The following is a 24006-nucleotide window of genomic DNA, read 5'->3' on the forward strand; positions in this document are numbered from 1 at the left end:
CATGAATTTTATCGATTATTTTTGCACTGTTAATCGTCGACAATGTGAAATTCAATTTGCACGTGTATGCATGGTTCAACATGTCCCGTGTAGTATTCGGTCAATTTGTTTTACTTGTCTTACTGACATTGTTGTCAAGTGAATGAAAACACTTAAAAATTTGTAAAAAAAATTAAAGTTTTTTTTACATTGTAGCATTTTTAGTATGCCAAGAATACCCAATAATTTACGCGAACGGGCGATTGGCATGCTTGATGCTGGCATGTCGACAGAAGATGTTGCAAGGCATGTTGGGAGTTGTAAATTTTCTTAGGACAAATAACATTGATTTCATTGATGACTGGCCCGCTAAAAGTCCTGATCTCAACCCCATCGAGCATGTCTGGGATAGTTTGGACAGACGATTGAGGCGTCGTCCCAACCCACCCGCTAACGTCAACATACTTCATCAAGCGCTCATTCAGGAATGGAACAATATTCCACAGGCAGAAATCAACACTTTAGTCAATTCTATGCGCCTGCGATGCACTGCAGTGGTCAATTCAAGAGGTGGTCATACCCGTTATTAAGTGGGTGTTTTTGTTTTTAACCCCTACCACACTTGGTCAAAATTTCTCTCAGTTTCTGTTAACGTATGGCCATGATTGTTGCACCAAATGATGCATCATGGAACACTCTTTAAACGCATATATAACAATTATTCCCCCGGTTTGTTTTCATCAAGTTATGTTCAAGCAAAGTTAGCGGAAGTTTCTTATTTTGTTCAGTATATATATATATATATATATATACTCTTCAAAAGAAGAAACGCAAAACCACATTGTCGTAACATTTGGAGAATTGATTTAATTATTGAATGGTGAGTCCGATAATTACCAAATGTTGCAGGATTGTTCACAATTCACTCTAGTCCATTGTGAGTAAGTGATAGGACACACCACCAAGGTCAAGGTCATCTGGAGTCAATACCGGGTGTGGCCTCCGCGTGTGTTGACAACTGCCTGGCACCGCCTGCCCATTGAAGCAACCAGAGTACGGATGACGTCCCGGGGGATGGTGGCCCACTCGGCCTGCAAGGCTGCTGCCAGCTCGGGCAGGGTCTGGGGCTGTGGTTGTCGCTGTCGGAGGCGTCGGTCCAACTCGTCCCATAGATGCTCAATTGGGATCAAATCCGGTGATACCAATGGCCAAGGAAGGACATTAATGTTGTTGTTCTGTAGGAAAGCCGTTGTGAGACGTGCTGTGTGAGGCCTGGCGTTGTCATGTTGGAACACTGCGTTGGCGTTGGCCATAACTGGAACGATGTGTGGCCGGAGGATCTAGTCAATGTAGCCCTGTGCATTCAGGTTGCCCTGCACGTGGACCAGGTCAGTTCTGCCAGTGTGTGAGATGGCTGCCCACACCATGACACTAACCCCGCCGAATCTGTCCACTTCCTGCACGCAGTTTGCCGCATAACGTTCACCACGACGCCTATACACGCGACATCTTCCATCATGACGTCGGAGCAGAAATCGGGACTCGTCACTGAACCACACCTGTCTCCATCGCAGTTGAGGCCATTGTCGATGAATCTGGCACCACTGCAGTCGGAGTCGACGGTGTTGTGGTGTTAAGATGACACCTCGAACTGGACGTCTGGCACGAATTCCTACCTCACGTAGGCGGTTCCGTACGGTCTGGTCGGATATCCTGCGCAAACCTGGTATTGCTGCGGCTGTGGAGGTGGCAGTAGTCAATCATTCCCGAAGGTGGCGTACCCTGATGTAGCGGTCCTGCCCGAGGGTAGTGACCCGTGGTCGACCGGATCTAGGGAGGTCACGTGTTGATCCATGTTGCTGGTAACGGTCCCACAGTCTGGAGATGGTGCTTGGGGACACATGGAATGCCCTGGCAACGGCCGTTCTGGATTCGCCTGCGTCTAGTCGGCCGATGGCATTGTTTCTCTGCGGTTCACTGAGACGTGGCATGTCCTGGATTGTCAAATGTCGGCCAGATACAGAGGCCAGGCAAGCGAACACCCTGCACTTTTATACTGTCGGTGTTCATGTTGCACGTGCAGACAACGCACGTGCAGTGGTGACATGGTTTGCACGTGGCTGCGTTTTTGCGAATATTCACATTTTGGAACTTTATTGTACAGTAGCTGCGTTTTATCGAATGTAACCGTGGGAATGTGTTTGGGACATGCAATGACCTTATATTCACAAAGCATGAACCGGTAGGAAACATAAAATCGGAGTTATAACCCATTTGTACCCTTTTGCGTTTCTTTTTTTGAAGAGTATATATTCTTAATGGTGGAAATTGTGTAAAAATTTCATGTATCAAGTAAATATTTCAGTAATTCAATTGCATCACTTAAGTACATAATAGAATTTATATTATTTTTCAGTTATTTTCCAAAATTGTTATAGTTTCATTGATTAAAAAAAATGTGTAAAAATCGATGATAAAAAAAATAAAAATCTTCTTTTTTTTTCAGTCGTGTAAATTTAGGCATGTCTGGACTGAACCTGTTGTGGATATTTAACTGATGAAGAAGGAAGTTCAACACAAACACTCACAGTGCAATATTTCAAATATGTGTTATTTCAGAAAACAGTGCTGAACACGTAGGAAAGCACATTGTTAAGTTGAATCACTGACAGTTTTTAATTGAACATTTCCACTCAAACATTACATAGAAGTCAATCATCACCATCCTCTTCATCTGTGTAAAATACATATTCATTTCACTCATTCATTTTTGGTTCTCTTTTTTAATGGCTTTGACACTCAATAGCTTATGCATGCTGGGGTGTTTCATCTTTCAGCATTTGCAGTTTGCATCAGCATTGACACACACTATTAAAAATACTATTAGGAATGTGAACCTGGAGGGGTGGGTGGCTCGTACCTCCATCTCTTAAAGCCAAAAATATTTACTTTTTTATTCGTCCAATTAAAGCAAAAGAAAATGTGGTTGTGCCGGCACCCCTAAGTCTCCACTTTAATTAATATCATCAGAATGGGATTGTGGATGCATGGATCTCACTCATTTCTGTTTTACAGTGTCTATTTTTGTAATATTAAAGTCTGAAACTAGAATGCTTGTGTTAAATGTTTGCTTTCTCATTCTTTAGAATCCAGAAACTATTTTCAACAGCTTCACTGTATAGTGTTTTCAAATATGGGAACATAAATATAAATTGGTGGCATGTTCAGAAGGGTGAGCACTCGTGAACAATTTCACTGGATTCCAGTGTACTGTAAACAAGAATAAATGCATGCTTTTAAACTTTTATGTCCTTTGTGCTCAACCTTAAGTCGTGAAATTTAGTTTTCATTACAGGTACCAATGGGTTTCGTGAAATTTCCATATTGCGAACATATGCTAAGGTGTGTATTTGCAAATGTTACCATATTAGTTTACAGTATCCTATGCTATCGCATTCTCTTGTCCTCTGGTCTAAAAACTGAGTGGTTGGCCTTCAGAACATGTTTCAGATATTGGTGTCAAAAATCCACATAACTCATCTTAGTATGGAAGTGGTTAACCATCTGCCTTAAGGCTGGTAGGTGATTGCTTCATATTTCATTCTCTTACTGGCTGCAAACCTATAGTTTTAATGGTCATAGGCACTGGAACAGGTGACCACCACAATCCCTAGTTCCCAACTCTGAAGATTATACATTACTCGAACCCCTTCACACATTTGAAAGGAATATTTGTTTAACAACACCTCAATACATTTTAAACTATTTCAACATTTGGTTAATGGAGATAAAGAGGAAACATATTTCCATCACATGGGATTCTCCTTTTCCACACTTAAAATGCCCCTACCCACCACAATTTCCGGCATCTAAAAATATATGTGCGTCCTTGAACCTTACTTAATTGGATTTTAATCAAATGAAGTGGGATATCATTATACTGGAATCTTTTTAACCAATCATTTATTATTAAAAATGCTAATGTATTCTTGTGTTATAAAAATTAATTATGTCATATTATGTGCAGGTTTTTTTCCAATGCATTTGCATAAAATATGTGAAGATTGATTTTAAAAAACCGCAAATACAATTAAAAGATCATGCATTGTGGTATAAGTAACATGTTTAGCAGCATGGGCATGTGTGCTCGCTGTCAATGCAAATATGATTTGTAAAGAAACAATTGCAACTGCTTGCCTCACAGGTTTCTGCTTTTGTCTGACCAGAGTCAAGTATAACTCATTGATCTAGCTCCCATCTCTGGAATGATGAATCTTGGGATAAAGTATATTCCTATCCCAATCTGTAATCATTGGTCTAAAGTCATGATCCAAGATTGGTATTTTCAAAGTCTTGATCCATCATTGGTATATCCAAAGTCCTGATCCATGATTGGTGTATCCAATGTTTTGATCCATCATTGGTATATCCAAAGTCTTCATTCATGACTGGTATATCCAAAGTCGTCATCCATGATTGGTATATCCAAAGTCTTCACCCATAACTGGTATATCCAAAGTCTTCATCCATGACTGGTATATCCAAAGTCTTTGATTCATGATTGGTATATCCAAAGTCTTGCTCCATGATTGGTATATCCAAAGACTTGCTCAAAGATTGGTGTATCCAAAAATTTGCTCCATGATTGGTATATCCAAAGTCTTGCTCCATGATTGGTATATCCAAAGTCTTGCTCCATGATTGGTATATCCAGTCTTGATCCATGATTGGTATATCCAAAGTCTTTGATTCATGATTGGTATATCCAAAGTCTTGCTCCATGATTGGTATATTCAAAGACTTGCTCCATGATTGGTATATCCAAAGTATTGCTCCATGATTGGTATATCCAAAGTCTTGCCCCATGATTGGTATATCCAAATACTTGCTCCATGATTGGTATATCCAAAGACTTGCTCCATGATTGGTATATCCAAAGTCTTGCCCCATGATTGGTATATCCAAAGTCTTGCCCCATGATTGGTATATCCAAAGACTTTGCTCCATGATTGGTATATCCAAAGTCTTGCCCCATGATTGGTATATCCAAAGTCTTGCCCCATGATTGGTATATCCAAAGTCTTGCCCCATGATTGGTATATCCAAAGTCTTGCCCCATGATTGGTATATCCAAAGTCTTGCTCCATGATTGGTATATCCAAAGTCTTGCCCCATGATTGGTATATTCAAAGACTTGCTCCATGATTGGTATATCCAAAGTCTTGCTCCATGATTGGTATATTCAAAGACTTGCTCCATGATTGGTATATCCAAAGACTTGCTCCATGATTGGTATATCCAGTCTTGATCCATGATTGGTATATCCAAAGTCTTGCCCCATGATTGGTATATTCAAAGACTTGCTCTATGATTGGTATATCCAAAGTCTTGCTTTATGATTGGAATATCCAAAGTCTTCACCCTTTACTGATATATCCAGTCTTCATCCATGATTGGTATATCCAGTCTTGATCCATGATTGGTATATCCAAAGTATTGCTCCATGATTGGTATATTCAAAGACTTGCTCTATGATTGGTATATCCAAAGTCTTGATCCAATCTTGGTATATCCAAAGACTTGCTCCATGATTGGTATATCCAAAGTATTGATCCATAATTGGTATATCCAAAATATTGTTCCATGATTGGTATATCCAAAGTCTTGATACATGATTGGTAGTAGTAAGCAGGCCTGTATAGAGTCATGACCTACTTTCCGTGACCTTGGCCTTGATGACGTCACGGCCTTGTGCCGTGACCTCGTCCTACTGACCTACTTAGACTGACTTTGACCTTGGTGACGTCACGGACTACTGTACCGTGTGCAACGTCCTACTTAGACTGACCCTGACCTACTTAGACTGACCCTGACCTAGTTAGACTGGCCTACTGTGCCGTGTGCAACGTCCTACTGACCCGGCCCTGACCTACTTAGACCGGCCCCTGACCTATTTAGCCCGACCCCTATCCGTCGTACTTAGCAACGCCCGTGCTATCCTGTTTGTGGGAAGTGTAGGATCCCTTGCTACTAATGGGAAAGTGCAGGGGGGTTTTCCTCTCTAAAACTGCCAAAAGTATGTTTGACATCCAATAGCCAATGATTCATAAATCGAGGTGCTCTAGTGGTGTCGTTAACCTACCACGTCTAAGGACTCAGCCCGACGCGAGGTAGTGTATTTATTTTTAGCGCGCTGAATGATGAATGGTTATCACTGTTTACATCCGGGAAGCGGTGGTATTCTATTTTATTGTCGGTGACAATACTGAACTAGAAGTTACATTCTTAAAGACGTGAAATAAGAAATGATTTAAATAGGTGTAAAACAGAATTTTCGTTCTACGCTATCTGGATCCCGCTATCTGGTTCCCGCTATCTGATAGCGCATTCACAAGATTATTATTAACTGACCTATTTCGTCACGTCATTCCGCGCTTCGCCGCTCGCACATGTAGCGGTTTAAAGGACAGGTTTTGTTAACATGCGTGAAGTAGTCAGCTGCGAACGACTTCGCGTCCAGCGCTGAGGGTACGCCGTTCGTATCTCATGTGGGGAAATTAAAGTTTTACTATTATTTTTAAAACAAAATAATAATTTATAGTTTGTTTTTATTTTACTTATTTACTTATTTGTATTTATTTGTTTATTTATTGTTACGAGGTTTTTTTTTTAAGCAGCCTCTAATAACCCTGTGGGGACGGGACGCAGCTCAGTGTTCCCTTGATGTGGGTCGGTCTGGGATATATCCAGCCAATGCTTCACAACTGTACAACGGTATGTACTATCTTGTCTGTGGGATGGTGTAGGATCCCTTGCTGCTAATCGGAAGAGTAGCCCATGAAGTGGCGATAGCGGGTTTCCTCAATCAATATCTGTGTGGTCCATATGTCCGTATAACCATAAATAAAATGTGTTGAGTAAATAAAATATTTCCTTCCTCGTAAAATAAAGATTAATTGAATAATTTTTTTTAGTGTTTTGTTTTAGTCATAGGGAAAGAAAGACATATTTGTCCCGAAGAAAGGAATATTTGTTAAAAAGAAAGGCATATGCGTTAAGGGAAGAAATGAATGTTTGTTAAGGGAAGAAATAAGTGTGTGTGTGTGTGTGTGTGTGTGTGTGTGTGTGTGTGTGTGTGTGTGTGTGTGTGTGTGTGTGTGTGTGTGTGTGTGTGTGTGTGTGTGTGTGTGTGTGTGTGTGAGAAACATCCCCAGCCCATTGCTTTGAAGAAAGAACGCATGACTGCAACTCAACGCTCCGACCTAAACTATGATCTTTTAGCTGCATTTTAAACACAAGTATTTCCCTAGAGTACAAGCCTTTTTACAGGGCTTTTTTAATTACCAAATAGGTAAATACAGTGGTCGATCTAGGATCGATCCCCGTCGGTGGCCCATTAAGCTATAGCCAACTAGTGTATTATGTCTGGTATATCAAAGATCGTGGTATGTTCTGTCTTGTACACACAGCTCTTGCTACTATAAAGTAGCGGTAGAAATATCCAATCACAAATCTAGTCATAGAGTAAAAAACAAAAAACAAACGCAATGGTTTGGTTTTTCATTTATTTCTAAAATTACAAATCACTGACACATATATAAAATGGGCACACACTGGGTTACATCGAGAGGCCTTAAGGGCGACATGTGAATAATATGAGTGTTCATTTCTCTTCATAATCGTCGTCCTCCTCATCGTCGGTATCGTCGTCGTCTTGTTCATCCAAATATTCGCCGATCCAGGAACGATACTGATTTAATTTAGAACGAATCTGTGGTCTCACATCTTTGTCTGGATTCACAAACTGTAAAAAAATTCTGGTGTTGGGACCTTTGTCAAAGTAATGCATATAGGTCAGAAAGCGAGAGTACGTGTCTTTAAATAACTTCCATTGCAATGTCTTCATGTTTCTTTCGATGGCATCTTGGGACATGTTTTTTTCTTCGTAGCGTTTCCTCTTGCTTTGGAGATAGTCATGATTGATGTCGAATTCACGTTCCACCATGAGACGAATGCCTTCGTTTTCCAGGTCGGGCGACGGCTCTTCAGTTCCCTCCTCGCACGTTTTCACGTGTCGCTGCAAGTCGCTTCCGTCTTTAAAGACCAGACCACACGTATCGCAAGACTGCATCCTCTTGACTTTTTTGAGATAGGGTTCTACCTCCTCTTCTTCTTCGTCATCACTTTCGTAGGCGGGTATGCCTGGTAGTTTTCTCTTGAATGCGTTTCTTTGCATGATTTGCATATAGAGCTCTTTCTTCGTCGGTGGTTGCAACTCTTCTGAGACATTCGCCATTACGTTCGTGCTTTTATACCATTCGGACGGCCCCGTCTCTAAACCATTAGGCCGAAGACGCCAATGTTCGGGCGTGGTCGGTTTCAAGTCCACCAAGAGATATTCGTAGGGCCTGTGGGTAGCTTCCTCAAACCGCTGCATGAAATGACGAGTATTTCCAGGATACATCTGCTGTGCCAAGGTTAGGACTTGCTGCTTGTCGATGGGGTTGTTGAACTGTGCCAGGTAATGACAGTTTCTTCTCTGTGTCGGGTCCTTGCTGTGATACAGGTTCTGGTTGATGGCAATCACAGAGAGGTTTCTGTGGTGACTTCCTTCCGTGAACAGGTCGGTGATGCGAGGGTTTTTTCCAGCTGTAGACATCAGGTCGTCCAACACGATGAGATTTCTGACTCTCGAATCCAAATAACGATCCTTTTCCAAATTCTCGGGTATACCTTGAACAAATTTCACTCGAGCAACCATTTTGATCGTATCATAGAGGGTTTACCATCGTTTGTAGAGCCAGATGATGCGCTGGGGAGGCGGCTGGATTTTACCATCCCTTAGCAGTTTGTACAACAAAACTGTCTTTCCACACGACGTGGGTCCCGACACGATCATGTGAACGGATGTAACAATCTTAGGGGCTGCTGCTGCTGTTGCTGCTTCTGCTGCTGTGGTGGTGGTGGTGGTGGTGGTGGTGGTGGCTATTGCTGCTGCAGTGGTGGTGGTGGTGGTGATGGCTGCTGCTGCTGTGGTGGTGGTGGTGGCTGCTGCTGCTGTGGTGGTGGTGGTGGCTGCTGCTGTGGTGGTGGTGGTGGTGGTGGTGGCTGCTGCTGCTGCTGCTGGGAAGGCTTATTTTCAGATTCCAAGAGTCCATGTTTATTTCGTACGTGCCGAGTTAGGTCGTGGGTCCAAACATATTTTTTTTCGCAAATGCGACACTGATTCATGTTGTTGATTGTTGAAGTGTTCGACGTGAATTGACGATGTTGAAACTGCCATGCCCCCTTTTATAGCCTTCTCAGAAATGCTTGTGCCGTTTTTGTCCAGTCTGCTCTTGTCGTTTCTGTTCCATGCCACTCTGTTCTCGTTTCCGTTTCAGATCGGCTTTGGCTTGCTCTACCACTTGTTGTGTTGGGGAGACCACGACGACTTTGGGTGTCGGGGACTTGTTCTGTTCCTCTTTTTCTTTTTTCCACGTGGGATCGTAGAGTTCTAGACATCGATCCACACTGTACATGATCTGACTTTCCCCACCACGTTGAATTTCGAAGTGAGGTTGAAGTTTACCTTGTGCCTGCAGTTTATAGAAACGGGTCCACTTATCCACGTCGGGTACATATAACTTGTACTGGTCTGACATGTTGCTCCTCTGAAAGTTCTACCTCAAATGACGAGTTTTCCAAAACTATTTCACTTATATACCTTATGACGCATAAAGATATGGTACAGGAATGTTTGAATGTGTGTGATACGTATGACCAGTGTCCCTCCTCCCAAGCACAAATCTCATCGTGCGAGCTCCCAAAAAAACATCGTTACCAAATATTACCCTTTACCAGTGTTACTACCATAGGAATACGTCTAGAGACACACTCATGGACCCAGAACATAAATAAGAAAGCAAAACCTATTATTCACGGTTTTATTCACAACATACAACATGAAAACATAGCACACTAGTGTCTGAAACATTTAATGTCTGAACACGTTGTTCACATGGGGACATCTCGGGGACAGTCTGTAATGTTCCATCACTTGGTCGTCCATTCTCTGCCATCGGTAGGCGCGTAGTCCACAACAGTAACAGACGACGGCATCGTGATCCCCTGTGTAGAAGAAACTGGCCTTGGCGAGCTCCCTCGGTTTCTGGCGTAACTGTATGGGCCACCACCCAAATGTCTGCATCCGTGTGTAGACGTGGCGCATTTCGGGACGATGGCAGAACAGGTAACGTCTCGAACAGCAGTCTTCATCATCCCAGGCAGCGTCTGTTTTATATTCTCGAGCGGCATCTGTTTGATCCACGGCTTCTTTGATTTCACCATCTTGATCCATATTGTCACAGGCAACATCCGTTTGATCCATGAAATGTTCTTCTGGTTTGGTAGCCACTCTTTTGATCGTATGTCTTTCTGAACATTTGCAGACCAAGATGTCGTCCTCGTCGCTACTGCTGAGGCTCCTAACACTGCTCGAATATCCCGATGCCATCTTCTTCGTTCCAGATAGAGTGCAACAAGACACAAGAATGCTAGAATCATAAAACACGTCTGTTCTCTAGTAAAACGAACGTAGATCTGGTCGTTTTCGGCTAGCGAATGACAATTAACCCGTATCTAGCCTTTTTATACTCTTTCGTACCGGTCTAAGTAGGTCAGGGGCCGGTCTAAGTAGGTCAGGGTCGGGTCAGTAGGACGTTGCACACGGCACAGTAGGCCAGTCTAAGTAGGTCAAGGTCAGTCTAAGTAGGTCAGGGCCGGGTCAGTAGGACGTTGCACATGGCACAGTAGGCCAGTCTAAGTAGGTCAGGGCCGGGTTAGTAGGACGAGGTCACGTGACAAGGCCGTGACGTCATCAAGGTCAAGGTCAGTCTAAGTAGGTCAGTAGGACGAGGTCACGGCACAAGGCCGTGACGTCATCAAGGTCAAGGTCACGGAAAGTAGGTCATGATTCTATACAGGCCTGCTTACTACTATCGGTATATCCAAAGTCTTGATCCATGATTGGTATATCCAAAGTCTTGATCCATGATTGGTATATCTAATCTTTGATCCATGATTGGTGTATCCAATGTCTTGATCCATGATTATTATATCCCTGTTCCACAGTTTCCCATTCAGTGACCCGTGACTGGTGTATGTGGTCCATTACTGGTATATTTAATCCGTGCTTCCAAACTTGTATATCAAAAACGTGATTTACGACTGGTATATCCAGGATCATAATACGGGCAGACTTTGCACGTGAAAAGGTGCGTATAAACTAAAAGACCGAATGGTGCTTTTCAGAAGTTGTCTTGTGTTTGGTTTCTCTTTCATTTTTTTGTTTGCAATTACTATTATATGTAGTAATAACCGATGGTTAAGCAGGGTCGGGACGTAGTCGAGCGGTTAAAATGTTTGACAACCAATAGACTGACTTGTAAAACCATTGTGCTTTAGTAAACGCGTCTAAAAACAAAACAAACTTTTGCCCAGTGGTAAAGCACTAGCGATCGATCGTCCATGGTCCCATTGGGCTATGCCTCATTTGAGCCAGTGCTCCACAACTGATGTAACAAAGGCAGTTGTATGAACGATCCTGTCTGTGGGATGAACGATCCTGTCTGTGGGATGGTCCATATAAAAGATACCTTGCTGCTAATCGAAAAGAGTAGCTCATGAGATGGCGACAGCGGGTTTTGCTCTCAATATATGTGGTCGTTAACCATATGTCTGACGCCATATAACCGTAAATAAAATGTGTCGAGTGCGTCGTTAAATAAAACATTTCCTTCCTTCCTTTCTCTCATTGTCTGTGTTGTCTTTATATGTCTATCGCCATATATTACTTTATTTTAAAATGTGTTGAGTGCGCCGTTAAGCAAAATATTTTTCTTTCTGATTTGTTTGCTTGCACTGTCAACTGTTTCATGATTTACTGTGTCTTTCTAAGAAAGTATTTTTATTAATTTACCCTACAGATAGGTCGAGTAGCACTTGTCAAGTCAACAAAACGTGTGTCTCCAGCTATTAATTTTTAATATTAAAAATAGACTGAACTGGGTGGACTAAGATCAAAGACGCATATCAATACCGACACCAACACGGTAATTTGTAATACTGACGCTTCTCAATAAAGCATTGTTGCACCGAAAGGGGAAATACCGTAACCTTGTGATAATTGGATAATCCGACGTTTTGTTCGCAAGTTAATACTTTAAGTAATTTGCTTTCAGCGGTCAAGGTACTGGGCCAGTGCGTGTAAAGCTATTTTGGCACACAGACCGTCGGTTGTCGATCATGTTTTGTACGCAAAAAAAAAAAAAGAAAAAAAACAGTTACATTGTGTACACGGGACAATTAATCACGTCTCGGGTTTACATAACGGGAATACTATTTGCACATTTGTCACTCGACAGGGGCGGATTATGGTGGGATCTGATAACAGTTACTCGGGAATCCTGTCTTAACGCTTTAAGGTCAATTATTTTATTTCCTTCTTGTTTTTTTTAAACTATCAATCTGTACAGTAACGCTCATGGTCCGGTATCATAGCTTAATAGCCTATATGTAAACGTTGATCCGCCTCTGTGAGTGACATTAAACTTATAAATATTGTATTGACGCATATATACAGTGACCAGTTTGCGTTTTGTGATTTAATGTGTATTGGTATTCTGTTGCACAACGAACATATGGATACCTTGTGAATCATACTGGTAACATTGATGCGGTTTGTGTAGGTTTTCTCCTCTTGTTTTTTTGCGTTTTATAAGATGACCATTCGCAATCTAGATTGTGAAGGAACAATACTGTCCAAGTGTATGAGGCATATCCTCTCTTGCTATACATCAGTATAGTGTAATGATTCTAGAAGGAAAGGAGTTGTGAATACAATCTGGCAGAGTAAGCACACTACACATAATTAGTTGTGTTGCTGACAACAACTAAAGCGGGACGAGTGGTTAAGGCATTCGCTAGTCTCCATAATGTGTATTGATTAGACGAGCTACTTGGGGTCCGTTTATATGTTTCTCGTGAAAGGCCAACTTGTTCGCCCTGTTGGACAATCGCTAATCGATTTGTTGATGGACGTATAAGATCAATCTGCTTACGACAACTCTTTGTTTTTCACACCTCTATCTGTATCATTTTGACGTCAACTATTTCATGCATTGTTTAATAAAATGGAATACTATGCGAATGAAGAGATCTGATGCAAATTTGTAACGAAAATGTATGTTTCAACTATCGAAAAAATGTGAATATATTCTGTTATCAGTGAATGTGTATAAAGGAAAAGTAAGACCAATCGGATCGTATTAAACCTTTGTTATTATACCTCTAGCTTTCTAATTTGGTGTTGCTAAACTACGAATACCGTGCGCTGTTTTACTGAACGTGACAGACATGTTGTCTCGACTTTGACAACCTTAGGTGTGGAGAACACAAACGGATCTCGGTCAAGTATGTTTTTACCTATCAACTAATGTGCACACATTCTGTTATCAGTCGTTCAACTACGTCCTTATGAGACGGAGAAAAAACGTATCAGATTGAAGTTGGTTTGTCAGCTCAGAAAAAACTTATCCGCATATCTAAAAACATGTTTATGTCACTGTGTATAAGCACGTGGTAGCCTTCTGCCGAATATATACAATGACGCCTGTCATCCATAGCATACTTACAGCTTGCTGCATGTTTGTTTTGTGACGACTTCACTCTTGGGATATGAAACATCGTACATTTAAGCATGGGATTTCGCATGGTATTGGAGGACGGAAATGAAACCAGACTGGGGGAAATCGCCGAGGCTCGTTCCATTCTTTCCAAAATTTCGATCGTTGCCTAGGACAAAAAAAAGCTTCCCGCGAATTCAAGCTTCTCAGTGCCGGGAACTGGACGAGAGCAGACGCCGAACTGATGCATTTGACATGCAGACGTCTGCTTACCTCCGAAAACTAGAGCTGGAGCGAGATCGAGACAAAGAGATTCAGACGAAAAGCCTACACAACATCCCCATTCAAATTAGGTGAGGTCTTTGTTTTTAAAATTAATTTTACTGTCAGACAAACCACATCACTAGCTGTGTATGATAGACGAACTATTTAATTTTGCGAAATATATTATAATGTTTGTTGCTGTTTCAAAATAAATTAGTTATAGTATGCATATAGAGATGATGCATCTAGATATTTTGTTTTAATTTGTAGGTAGAACAAAACCGGCAGTACATGTTTGTCTACAAAATGCATTTATATTTTGATTGAAAAAGTAAAATCACTAGAATTGTTGTAAACAAAAATAATATTTCTGTGGGTCCAATGATGGTGTTTGTGATTATGTGAATGTTCAAACTATTCCAGGAATTATTGTATTGGGGTATAAGACGTTGTTTGTCCCAACATCCTGCATCCATAAATGAGAAGCAAATGCTTCATCGGATATTATTAATCTTCAGGCCCAAACGCATGCACTTGATTACTCATGTAAGAGCATCTACTCATAAATATAGTCAGGTGAGTATATATTTCATGCAAACTGATTTACTCACATCAGTCAAAGTACTCTAGGAGTAAATTTGCATCTAGTCCTCGGGTCGTGCTAAAGTTTATTTAATCATATGCAAATTTGCTCTATATGCAAATTCGTTATGCGAATCCTTAGCTAAACTATACACATGAGTATATTACAATTCACTTAAGATTCTGAAGTATTAACTTTTTTAAAGGGAATGAAAAATGACAAAAGTCCTGGGTCTGATGGTTTTTCTGCAGAGTTCTTGAAATTGTTTTTGGATTGATATTGGATATTTTATAGTTAGATCCATTAATTATAGCTATTCTGTCAAAGAAATGTCTCATGTCCAAAAATTAGGCATAATTACTTGCATCCCTAAAGAAAATACCGGCCTCGGTGGCGTCGTGGCAGGCCATCGGTCTACAGGCTGGTAGGTACTGGGTTCGGATCCCAGTGGAGGCATGGGATTTTTAATCCAGATACCGACTCCAAACCCTGAGTGAGTGCTCCGCAAGGCTCAATGGGTAGGTGTAAACCACTTGCACCGACCAGTGATCCATAACTGGTTCAACAAAGGCCATGGTTTGTGCTATCCTGCCTGTGGGAAGCGCAAATAAAAGATCCCTTGCTGCTTATCGGAAGAGTAGCCCATGTAGTGGCGACAGCGGGTTTCCTCTCAAAATCTGTGTGGTCCTGAACCATATGTCTGACGCCATATAACCGTAAATAAAATGTGTTGAGTGCGTCGTTAAATAAAACACTTCTTTTTCCCTAAAGAAAATAAACCAAAGGAATTTCTTAAAAACTGGAGACCTTTATCTTTGTTAAACTGTACTTATAAAATGGCATCTGGGTGTATAGCTAACAGAATAAAGCAAGTATTAGATAAAATTATAAACAAAGACCAAACTGGCTTCATTAAAGGAAGAGATATTGAGGAAAATATAAGACTAATATACGACATTATGTATTACACTGAAACACATAACATACCTGGGTTGCTGTTACTAGTAGATTTAGAAAAAGCATTCGATACAGTATCATGGTCTTTTATAAATAAAGCACTAGACATATTTAACTTTAAAACTTCTATTAAAGATTGGATCAAAACTTTATATAACAATTATTTATCTCGGGTAATGCAAAATGGGTTTTTGTCTGAACCATTTCATTTAGAAAGGGGATGCAGACAAGGATACCCATTGTCGCCATATATGTTTATTATATGCGCTGAAATTCTAGCAATTCTTGTTAGAAATTGTACATCAATTAAAGGTATAACTATAGATGGAGAAGAATATTTAATATCCCAATATGCGGATGATATACCAGTTTCATTCTTGATGGATCACCAGAGTCCCTTCATAGTACGCTAAGAGTTCTAGATAACTATGCTCATACTTCAGGCTTAAAATAAATTATTCAAAATCAAGCGCTATCTGGATAGGCAGTAAAAAGTTTTCTAAAGATGTTTTTCACCATACTAGATGGAAACTAGACTGGGGGGGGGGGGGGGGGGGTGTGGGGGGGGGGGGTAACTGAATTTAAACTACTTGGAATTAAATTCCCAATCATGTTAGAACATATCGGTGAACTCAACTATGACCCTAAAATATTGGAAATGCAAAAGTTAATAAAAATTTAACTATTTTAGGGCGAGTCACGCTTCTAAAAGCCTTAGTAATACCGAAGTTAACACACCTTTTAATGGTATTACCAAACCCAAACGAAAAAGTAATAAAACATCTGAATACATTATTTTTAAAATTTATTTGGGAGAATAAACCAGAAAAGATAAAACGAACATTAATAACACAAGACTACAAAAATGGTGGTATAAAAATGATAAATATAGATAACTTTCTTATAGCTTTAAAATGTGTATGGGTTCGAAGATTGTTTCAAGAAAACTCAAAATGGATAACCCTATTTAAATCAGATACATGTATATCCACAAAGGATCTAATCTTATATGGGGATAATTTTATTGTTCGTAAAACATTGCACATGAAAAATATATTTTGGAAAGATACTCTGGAAAGTTGGGCAGAAATACAACAAAAACAAACTCCGAATAATGTAGAAGACATACTTGGAACAAATATATCCCTTAACAGTAAAATATTAATAGATAATAAACCATTTTTGTATAAAACCTATATTGGTAAAAGCATTATTTTTATAAACGATTTATTAGACGAAAATGGAAATTGTTTAATATATGACCAGTTTGTTGAAAAATACCATATAACTACAAATTTTATCAACTGTGCATCATTAATAAATGCTGTCAAATCATTTATATATAAATTAGATCAGTTAAAAGACGATCATTTTAACACAGTGAAAAATCCTATATACCCTTTAAAACTGCAACTGTTATTAAAAAGTAAAAACGGGTGCAGAGATATGTATGACATTTTAAACTTTCAGTATGTAAAGCCAAAAGGACAGATAAAATATAGTAATGAAGGCTTTTTATTTGAACAAACTGACTAGGAAAAATATTATGCTTTACCATTTCGATGTGTGAAAGATTAGAATCGATAGTTTCAGTATAGATTACTGCAAAACATATTAGCTACTAATACTTTTCTATACAAGATTAACTACACTGATTCTGATATATGTAACTTCTGTAAATAATTTTCCTGAAACAATACAACATTTATTTTTCGATTGCGATAAGGTACACACTTTATGGGAAGCAGTACTAACAAACTATAAAATGGAAACAAAAGAGCGACAAAGGAGGGAGAGATGGGTGCAAATGGTCCGTGTGTGTTTGGAGCGCTTTTTAGCTTGCAAACCCAATGCCACTTAACAAAAATTAGGAAAGCCTAGGTTTCGGTGCAGTCATGCAAAATGTCTCAAAGGGCAGGGTGTGTCAACAAAGAGACCTAATCGTGGATTAACATTATTCTAGAATGCTACTTTCTTCTGACAATATGGAAAGAGGGAATCCTGCTTACTATTGAAGAAAAATTCTGAATGTTTCAAAACTTTGGCACCATATACAAAATCATACCATCCAATTTTTAATGTTCTTCAACTCGTATTTTGTATGATCGCAAACATATGCACGCGCGTATACTGTAACAGACTCTTTCCTTTGCAAATAATCTTCATGGGAGTCTTGTGATCCACATTATCATTAGGATCACCAACGTACCAACAATTATGAATATGACCTTAATTTTAGCATCTCTGACATGTAATTATCAACGTACAATGGACCATTTAAGTAGCAAACGAACCTAGTTATTATTTGGTTTAAGAATAAACATAACTTGTTGGAACGAATGGCCGCGATCGAAGTACCAGTAGGCATGTGTGCAGAATGTTTTGCAGGGGGTCTAAACTGGCGGGCCGAGTTCGAAAATTTTGAAAGAAAAGAAGAAAAAGATGTAAGTAAAATTCTTCATGATAAATGCTGGCAAATGCAACAATTTTTAAATACATTTTTAACTAATAATCTTTGTTTTACCTGAATATATACAAATGTACCAAACTGTTTGATCAAATGACAAATAAATGAACCCTCCCCCACCACCACCCCCCCCCCCAAAAAAAAAAAACCCAATAAAAAACAACCAAAAAAAAACCCCAAACAATAATCAACACCACTTTAAAAACAACAGTTTGTCCAATAAAATACTTCGTTACGATTACAATCGCACCAAAGTATTATTTTAAAGTGACTATGTAGGACTTTATATTTCAAATGTAGCTGAAATTGTTTGACTTCCTTGGTAACACATTTACATACGTTAATTAGAGGGGATTAGGGGGTGGGAGATATGTCCTGCAGACATGTCTGAAAAGTAGATATCCTGAAATGAAATTTCCTGCATTGTATCAGTCACATTCTTCACCATGACAAATACAGGTATATTCATCTTTTAATAAAAGTTGGCTTTTAGGGGTTTGGGGGGATTGGGGGGTGGGGGGGGGGGTGGGGTAACTGTCTTAAAGATGAGCACAGCCGCATACGTTATTTGCCTTACGTTTCTTTGGTTTTACAAACTTTCTATCATATGATCTACACAAATGAAGAACAAAAATTTATTATGATTTTTTGTTTTAATTAATTAATAAAATACATCCCCCGAGAAAACACACACCGCAAAAAAATAAAATAGATATAGCTACGGTCTACCCCTCTGCTTAGCTTAGTACTTGTGATTTCACCTGTCAGGTGTAATCAATATCAACCAGGGTGTTATAGTCTGTTTCAAATTACATATGTTTAGCAGTAAAATTGTAAATACATCTCATATTTCTATCTATAACAGGTCATATATTGTCATTTTTTTTGTACCGGTTGTTTGAATACCGTAACAGGTCATGATAATACTGACACATTGTTATAGTTTTTATTCCAGGGATTTTCATAGCCTGGAAAATCACATGGGTATAATTTTGATTAGTACTTTAGTTTTGCACGTAAACATACATTTAATGGGGAAAACGGATTCGTATAATTACAAACTGTACAAATAATATAGTTTGAAATATGTCTGTATCATTTGCTTTCATCTACAGCTACCACGATCCATCATCTGACATAAAGCAGATACTAAACACGTGCTAACCATAAACGCGGGGCGGGATTTAGCCCAGTGTTAAAGCGCTCGCTTGATGCGCGGTCGGTCTGGGATCGATTCCCGTCGGTGGGCTCATTGGGCTATCTCTTGTTCCAGACAGTGCATCACGACTGGTATATCAAAGGCCGTGGTATGTGCTATCCTGTCTGTGGGAGCCCATGAAGTGGCGACAGTGGATTTTCTCTCAATATCTGTGTGGTCCTTAACCATATGTCTGACGCCATATAATCGTAAAATAAACTGTGTTGAGTGCGTCGTTAAATAAAATATTTCTTTCTCTTTTTTTAACACTGTAATAAATCTAAACAAATCAAGGATGTTGATGTCTGATATTGATGTTTTTCGTGCATTTGGTGTAATCGACTGTATTGGCAATCAATGTCATACATGTGTATGCCATAATCTGAATAGCAGTCCTAACAACAGATTTGCTCTTTCGTGTTTACAACATCTCCAGTCTTTTCAACGTTCTGCAACACTTGTATGTGACAGTTTTACCAATACCACGGAGTTCATTGTGAATGTTATGTTCTTACTAATCAAAAGAAAAGTTTCCTATCAGTGGCGTGAAATGTAGTGTTTATAACGCGGTGCTTTAGAAAGCAGAAACGTGTCTAAAATTATGGTATTTGCGACATTTTGGTCTAGAGAATTACAAAACAGCATACAAAAACAAGAAAATAATCATTGTTTCTTGGATAACACTCTGTACCGGAATAAAAAAAGAAAGAAATGTTTTATTTAATGACGCACTCAACACATTTTATTTACGGTTATATGGCGTCAGACATATGGTTAAGGACCACACAGATTTTGAGAGGAAACCTGCTGTCGCCACTACATGGGCTACTCTTTCCGATTAGCAGCAAGGGATCTTTTATTTGCGCTTCCCACAGGCAGGATAGCCTCTGTTGAACCAGTTATGGATCACTGGTCGGTGCAAGTGTTTTACACACACCCATTGAGCCTTGCGGAGCACTCACTCAGGGTTTGGAGTCGGTATCTGGATTAAAAATCCCATGCCTCGACTGGGATCCGAACCCAATACCTACCAACCTGTAGACCAATGGCCTAACCACGAGGCCGGTTATTGTACCGGAATAAGAAAAAATGTCATAACTTGCTCGTGACAGGCTTTTTTAAGTGTACGCCTGTGGTGTGGTGGTTAAGTCATCAGTCTTAAAACTGGTAAACTACGGGTTCACATCCTAGGACCGGCTCCCTCCTACAGCGAGATTTGACGCGATGATCGCTGTGTTTACACAAATAATTATTAAAAGATGCGAGGGTTGTTTGTTTTTTGTTTGTTGTGGGTTTTTTGGTTGTTGTTTTTTGTTGTGTTTGTTTTTGTTGTGTTGTGTGGGGTTTTTTTGGTGGTTTTTTGTGGGGTTTTTTTTTTTTTGGGGGGGGGGGGGGGTCGAACTGGGGGTGGTTTCCTTTTTTTTTTTTTTTGAAGAGCGGGACGTGGCCCAGTGATAAAGCGCTTGCCTGATGCGCGGTCGGTCTAGGATCGATCCCCGTCGGTGTGCCCATTGGGCTATTTCTCATTCTAGCCAGTGCACTGCGACTGGTATATTAAAAACCGTGGCGTATACTATCCTGTCTGTGATACCTTGTTACTGATGGAAATATTTTAGCGGGTCTCCTCTCTAAGACTATATAACGAAATTACCAATTTATGTTTCACATCCAACGGCCGATGATTAATAAATAATATGCTCTAGTGGTGTCGTTAAACAAAACAAACTTAAAACTTGTTAGCTTTTTTTTTTTTTGGTGTGTGTGTGTGGCTAATATTTCAAAGTACCCTATCGTATACTATCTATAGAAAATCTTTAACAGAAACACCCAGAGGACCCAGTTATAACCAATTATGAGAAGTCGCCCACGAAATCAAATTAACTGTATTCATCCGTTAAACAATTTATTTTTGGAACACTTTAATTTTCAGGAGGAGACGGGGCATCCTAGAACCCCCTTCTGGATCTGCGTTTAATTTGTTTGTTGTTGTTGTTGTATATTGTTTCGGATCTGCGCCAAATTTGTTTGGTTTTTTGTTTTGTTCATTGTTTGTTTCATTGTTTCGCTTTTCCTTTTTGTTTCTTCTTCAGACGAATGGCACGACTGGGTTCCGGCTTGTCCGTAGACAGCAACTGCCCGGATCACCGAAAGGCGGACACTGTGCAAGGCTTCACCAGACAGACCGTGGTGCTGCCCAAAATAATGTCCAAGCAGAGACAGCAGGCGACGTGCAGCGACGGTCGGTGGGAGACTAAAAGCATGAAGGACGGTTCGGAGACCGGCTCCACCACAGACCACTCGTGTCAGGAGTATCACTCGGAGGGCGAGATCTATACGTCTGGTGCCGACATCTACACGTCTGGCGCCGACATCTACACATCTGGCGCCGAGATTTACACGTCTGGCGTCAACTACGCGTCACGTAACGACTCCGACCTGTGCGGCCTGGCAGACGTTCCGTACAAATGCAGACGACTCTGTGCTGTGAAAAACAACACGAAGAAGAAGCGTCAAGTGAAGAGCTACTGTCCGATTCCCATCAAGCAGACGCTGGCGTTGCAGCTGGACCGGGCGCGTTGTCGCGCGCTGGATAAGCACGTGCATTTCGTGAACAGCAGTTGCATCGCGGGCCAGAAGGTCTACCGGACGGACAGAATGTCGATTTTTGACACGCCCAGAATGATGCACAGAGATGATCGGCCCTCCTTGGCCAGCCGCCTTCAGCTCATGGCAATAGCATCGGTTCAGGAGCATAACCTTCCAGAAATGCAGGAACAGACTGGTCCAGAAAATTCTTCTGTGGGATAATTAACGTCACGGGGCAGTGTTACATTTTACTCTAGCACTGTCTTTGGTGGTTAAGTTAACAGCCTTAAGGCTGGTAGGTGCTAGGGCCGAGTTCGCATCTCAGTACCGGCTCCAATCTAGGACAGTCTCTCTCTCTCTCTCTCTCTCTCTCTCTCTCTCTCTCTCTCTCTCTCTCTCTCTCTCTCTCTCTCTCTCTCTCAATAACCACTAACTCCCTTCCTTGACAGACATCGAAGACAATTGAGATGGGCAGCATGCTTGAACACCAATTGTATGTAAGGCTCGGATACATAACGGTAACGGTATGTTCTGTTTCGGACTCGGGTAGGCTCTACATGACGGTATGTACGGTTTCGCCTCGGGTACATAACGGTATGTAAGATTTCGGATTCCGATCCATGCAAAGCCCAGGAACATATTGAAGAAACTCATAGCTAGTTATCTGATTTGGGACGATCTTTGTTAAGGGAATATTCTGTGTGGAAATTCCACATGTATGTTTTATATACAGGCAATTTGTGGCTGTTGTACCACCTAAATATCATTTGTACTGTGACAAGTTTTCATACTTAATAAGGTACAATTAAGTTATTGTTTAAGCATCCAGATATCACATTTATCAGCTATACTACCAAGTGCAAGTTCAGATGGGAAGAGGATAACCGGAAGCCAGAAAAATGAGTACGGCTAGTACAAACAGAAAACTTTTAACATAAAATAATACGACCATTCACAAGCTGTATATCTGAGATTCTGATTGTACATAGTCAATTGTTGATGTATGCAAGCGAATGTTTTTGAGTATATGGTGATTACAAAGGTGTCCATGAACAAAATATTTTGGTCGATGCCAATGAATTAGATGACTTTGACCTAGTTGTGACATTATGATTCAGAATTGCATTAGATGACATTTCATGAGTATGGAAATTGGTGGTATTATTTTAGACATTCGCTTTCCTCTGAGACAATACAGCTGAACCCTAACAATAACTTTTATTATTCTGTCTACCATTTTGTAGTGTTGTGTTAAGCATTATTGGGAATTCACAGTCTAAATCTATGAGAACACTATTGTATCGGCTTAAAGTACATGAGTTTATCTTAAATATGAGCTATTGCGAGCCCCGATGACGCAAAGTGACGTAATATTTGCGTCATGACGTTATACGTCAAAGTATATTATCAGCAAGATGTTTTTTTTCTTTGATATATGTATATATATATATATATGTATGTATATATATATGTATATATATATATATATATATACCCCACGACTGGTATATCAAAGGAATGCTATGTGCTGTTCTGGCTGTGGTAAAATGTATATAACAGATCTTTTGCCACTAATGGAAAAATGTAATGAGTTTCCACGTAGACTTCATGTCAGAATTACCAAACATTTCACATCCAATAGCCGACGATTGATAAATAAATGAACTCTAGTGGTATCGTTAAACAAAATAAAGTTTAACTCTGTAAGTGTTAACTGTTCGTTTAAACGGTTTGTCATATACTGCGCACCTTTATGACCTCACTTTTTGGAACCCAGACAACATATATAAATAAATCGGAATTACTTTTATGTTTAAAAAGAAAAGAAAGAAAAAAAGAAGAAGAAAAAAAAGAAGAAAAACACAATAACCCCCCCCCCCCCCCCCCCCCCCCCCAAAACACACAAAAACACAAAACCCCCCATAAAAACAAACAAACACCACAAAGACAATGTTTATTTATAGCATTCTGCATCAAACCCGATACGTTACGGTTTCGTTTTCGGATTTTTGCTGAAGTAGTTTGCATACCGAAGCTGTATTTTAAAAACAGCAACGCATGTACGACTGGAATCGCAACAAACAGAAGTGCTACGGAAATGGACGCACTCGCGATGTCCCTCCAGGCAAGTGGTTTGTAAACGTTTGGTGGTACACAATAGTGAAAAATGGTGTATAGTAAAGTTCAAAGTTTGTTTAACGACACCACTAGAGCACATTGATTTATTAATCATCGGCTATTGGATGTCAAACATTTGGTAATTTTGACATATAGTCTTAGAGAGAGGAAACCCGCTACATTTTTCCAG

The 24006-nt window shown here is 40.0% G+C and overlaps 2 protein-coding genes across 2 annotated transcripts in view; both read left to right on the forward strand.

Moving 5' to 3' along the window:
• LOC121369023 (transmembrane protein 209-like) overlaps positions 1–3090 on the forward strand; it is a 28836-nt gene extending 25746 nt beyond the window's left edge. The window contains exon 16 of the mRNA XM_041493829.1: positions 2486–3090. Within this exon, the coding sequence (XP_041349763.1) occupies positions 2486–2537 (52 nt within the window). The 3' untranslated portion in view covers positions 2538–3090. The remainder of the gene's footprint in view (positions 1–2485) is intronic.
• A 9321-nt stretch (positions 3091–12411) lies between these two features.
• Positions 12412–22907, forward strand: LOC121369026. The gene is made up of 2 exons (XM_041493833.1): positions 12412–13996; positions 21203–22907. Exons 1-2 carry the CDS (start codon positions 13749–13751, stop codon positions 21918–21920), a joined length of 966 nt encoding a protein of 321 aa, XP_041349767.1. The 5' UTR covers positions 12412–13748; the 3' UTR covers positions 21921–22907.
• The last annotated feature ends 1099 nt before the right edge of the window (positions 22908–24006 follow it).

The sequence above is a fragment of the Gigantopelta aegis genome, chromosome 3, assembly GCF_016097555.1.
Source record: "Gigantopelta aegis isolate Gae_Host chromosome 3, Gae_host_genome, whole genome shotgun sequence".
Lineage (NCBI taxonomy): Eukaryota > Metazoa > Mollusca > Gastropoda > Neomphalida > Peltospiridae > Gigantopelta > Gigantopelta aegis.

Coding starts and splice junctions, on each gene's coding strand:
- LOC121369026 (XM_041493833.1), top strand. CDS start 13,749: ATGAAACCAGACTGGGGGAAATCGCCGAGGCTCGTTCCATTCTTTCCA. Junction 13,997..21,202: donor AACATCCCCATTCAAATTAG/GTGAGGTCTTTG, acceptor TTTCTTCTTCAG/ACGAATGGCACGACTGGGTT.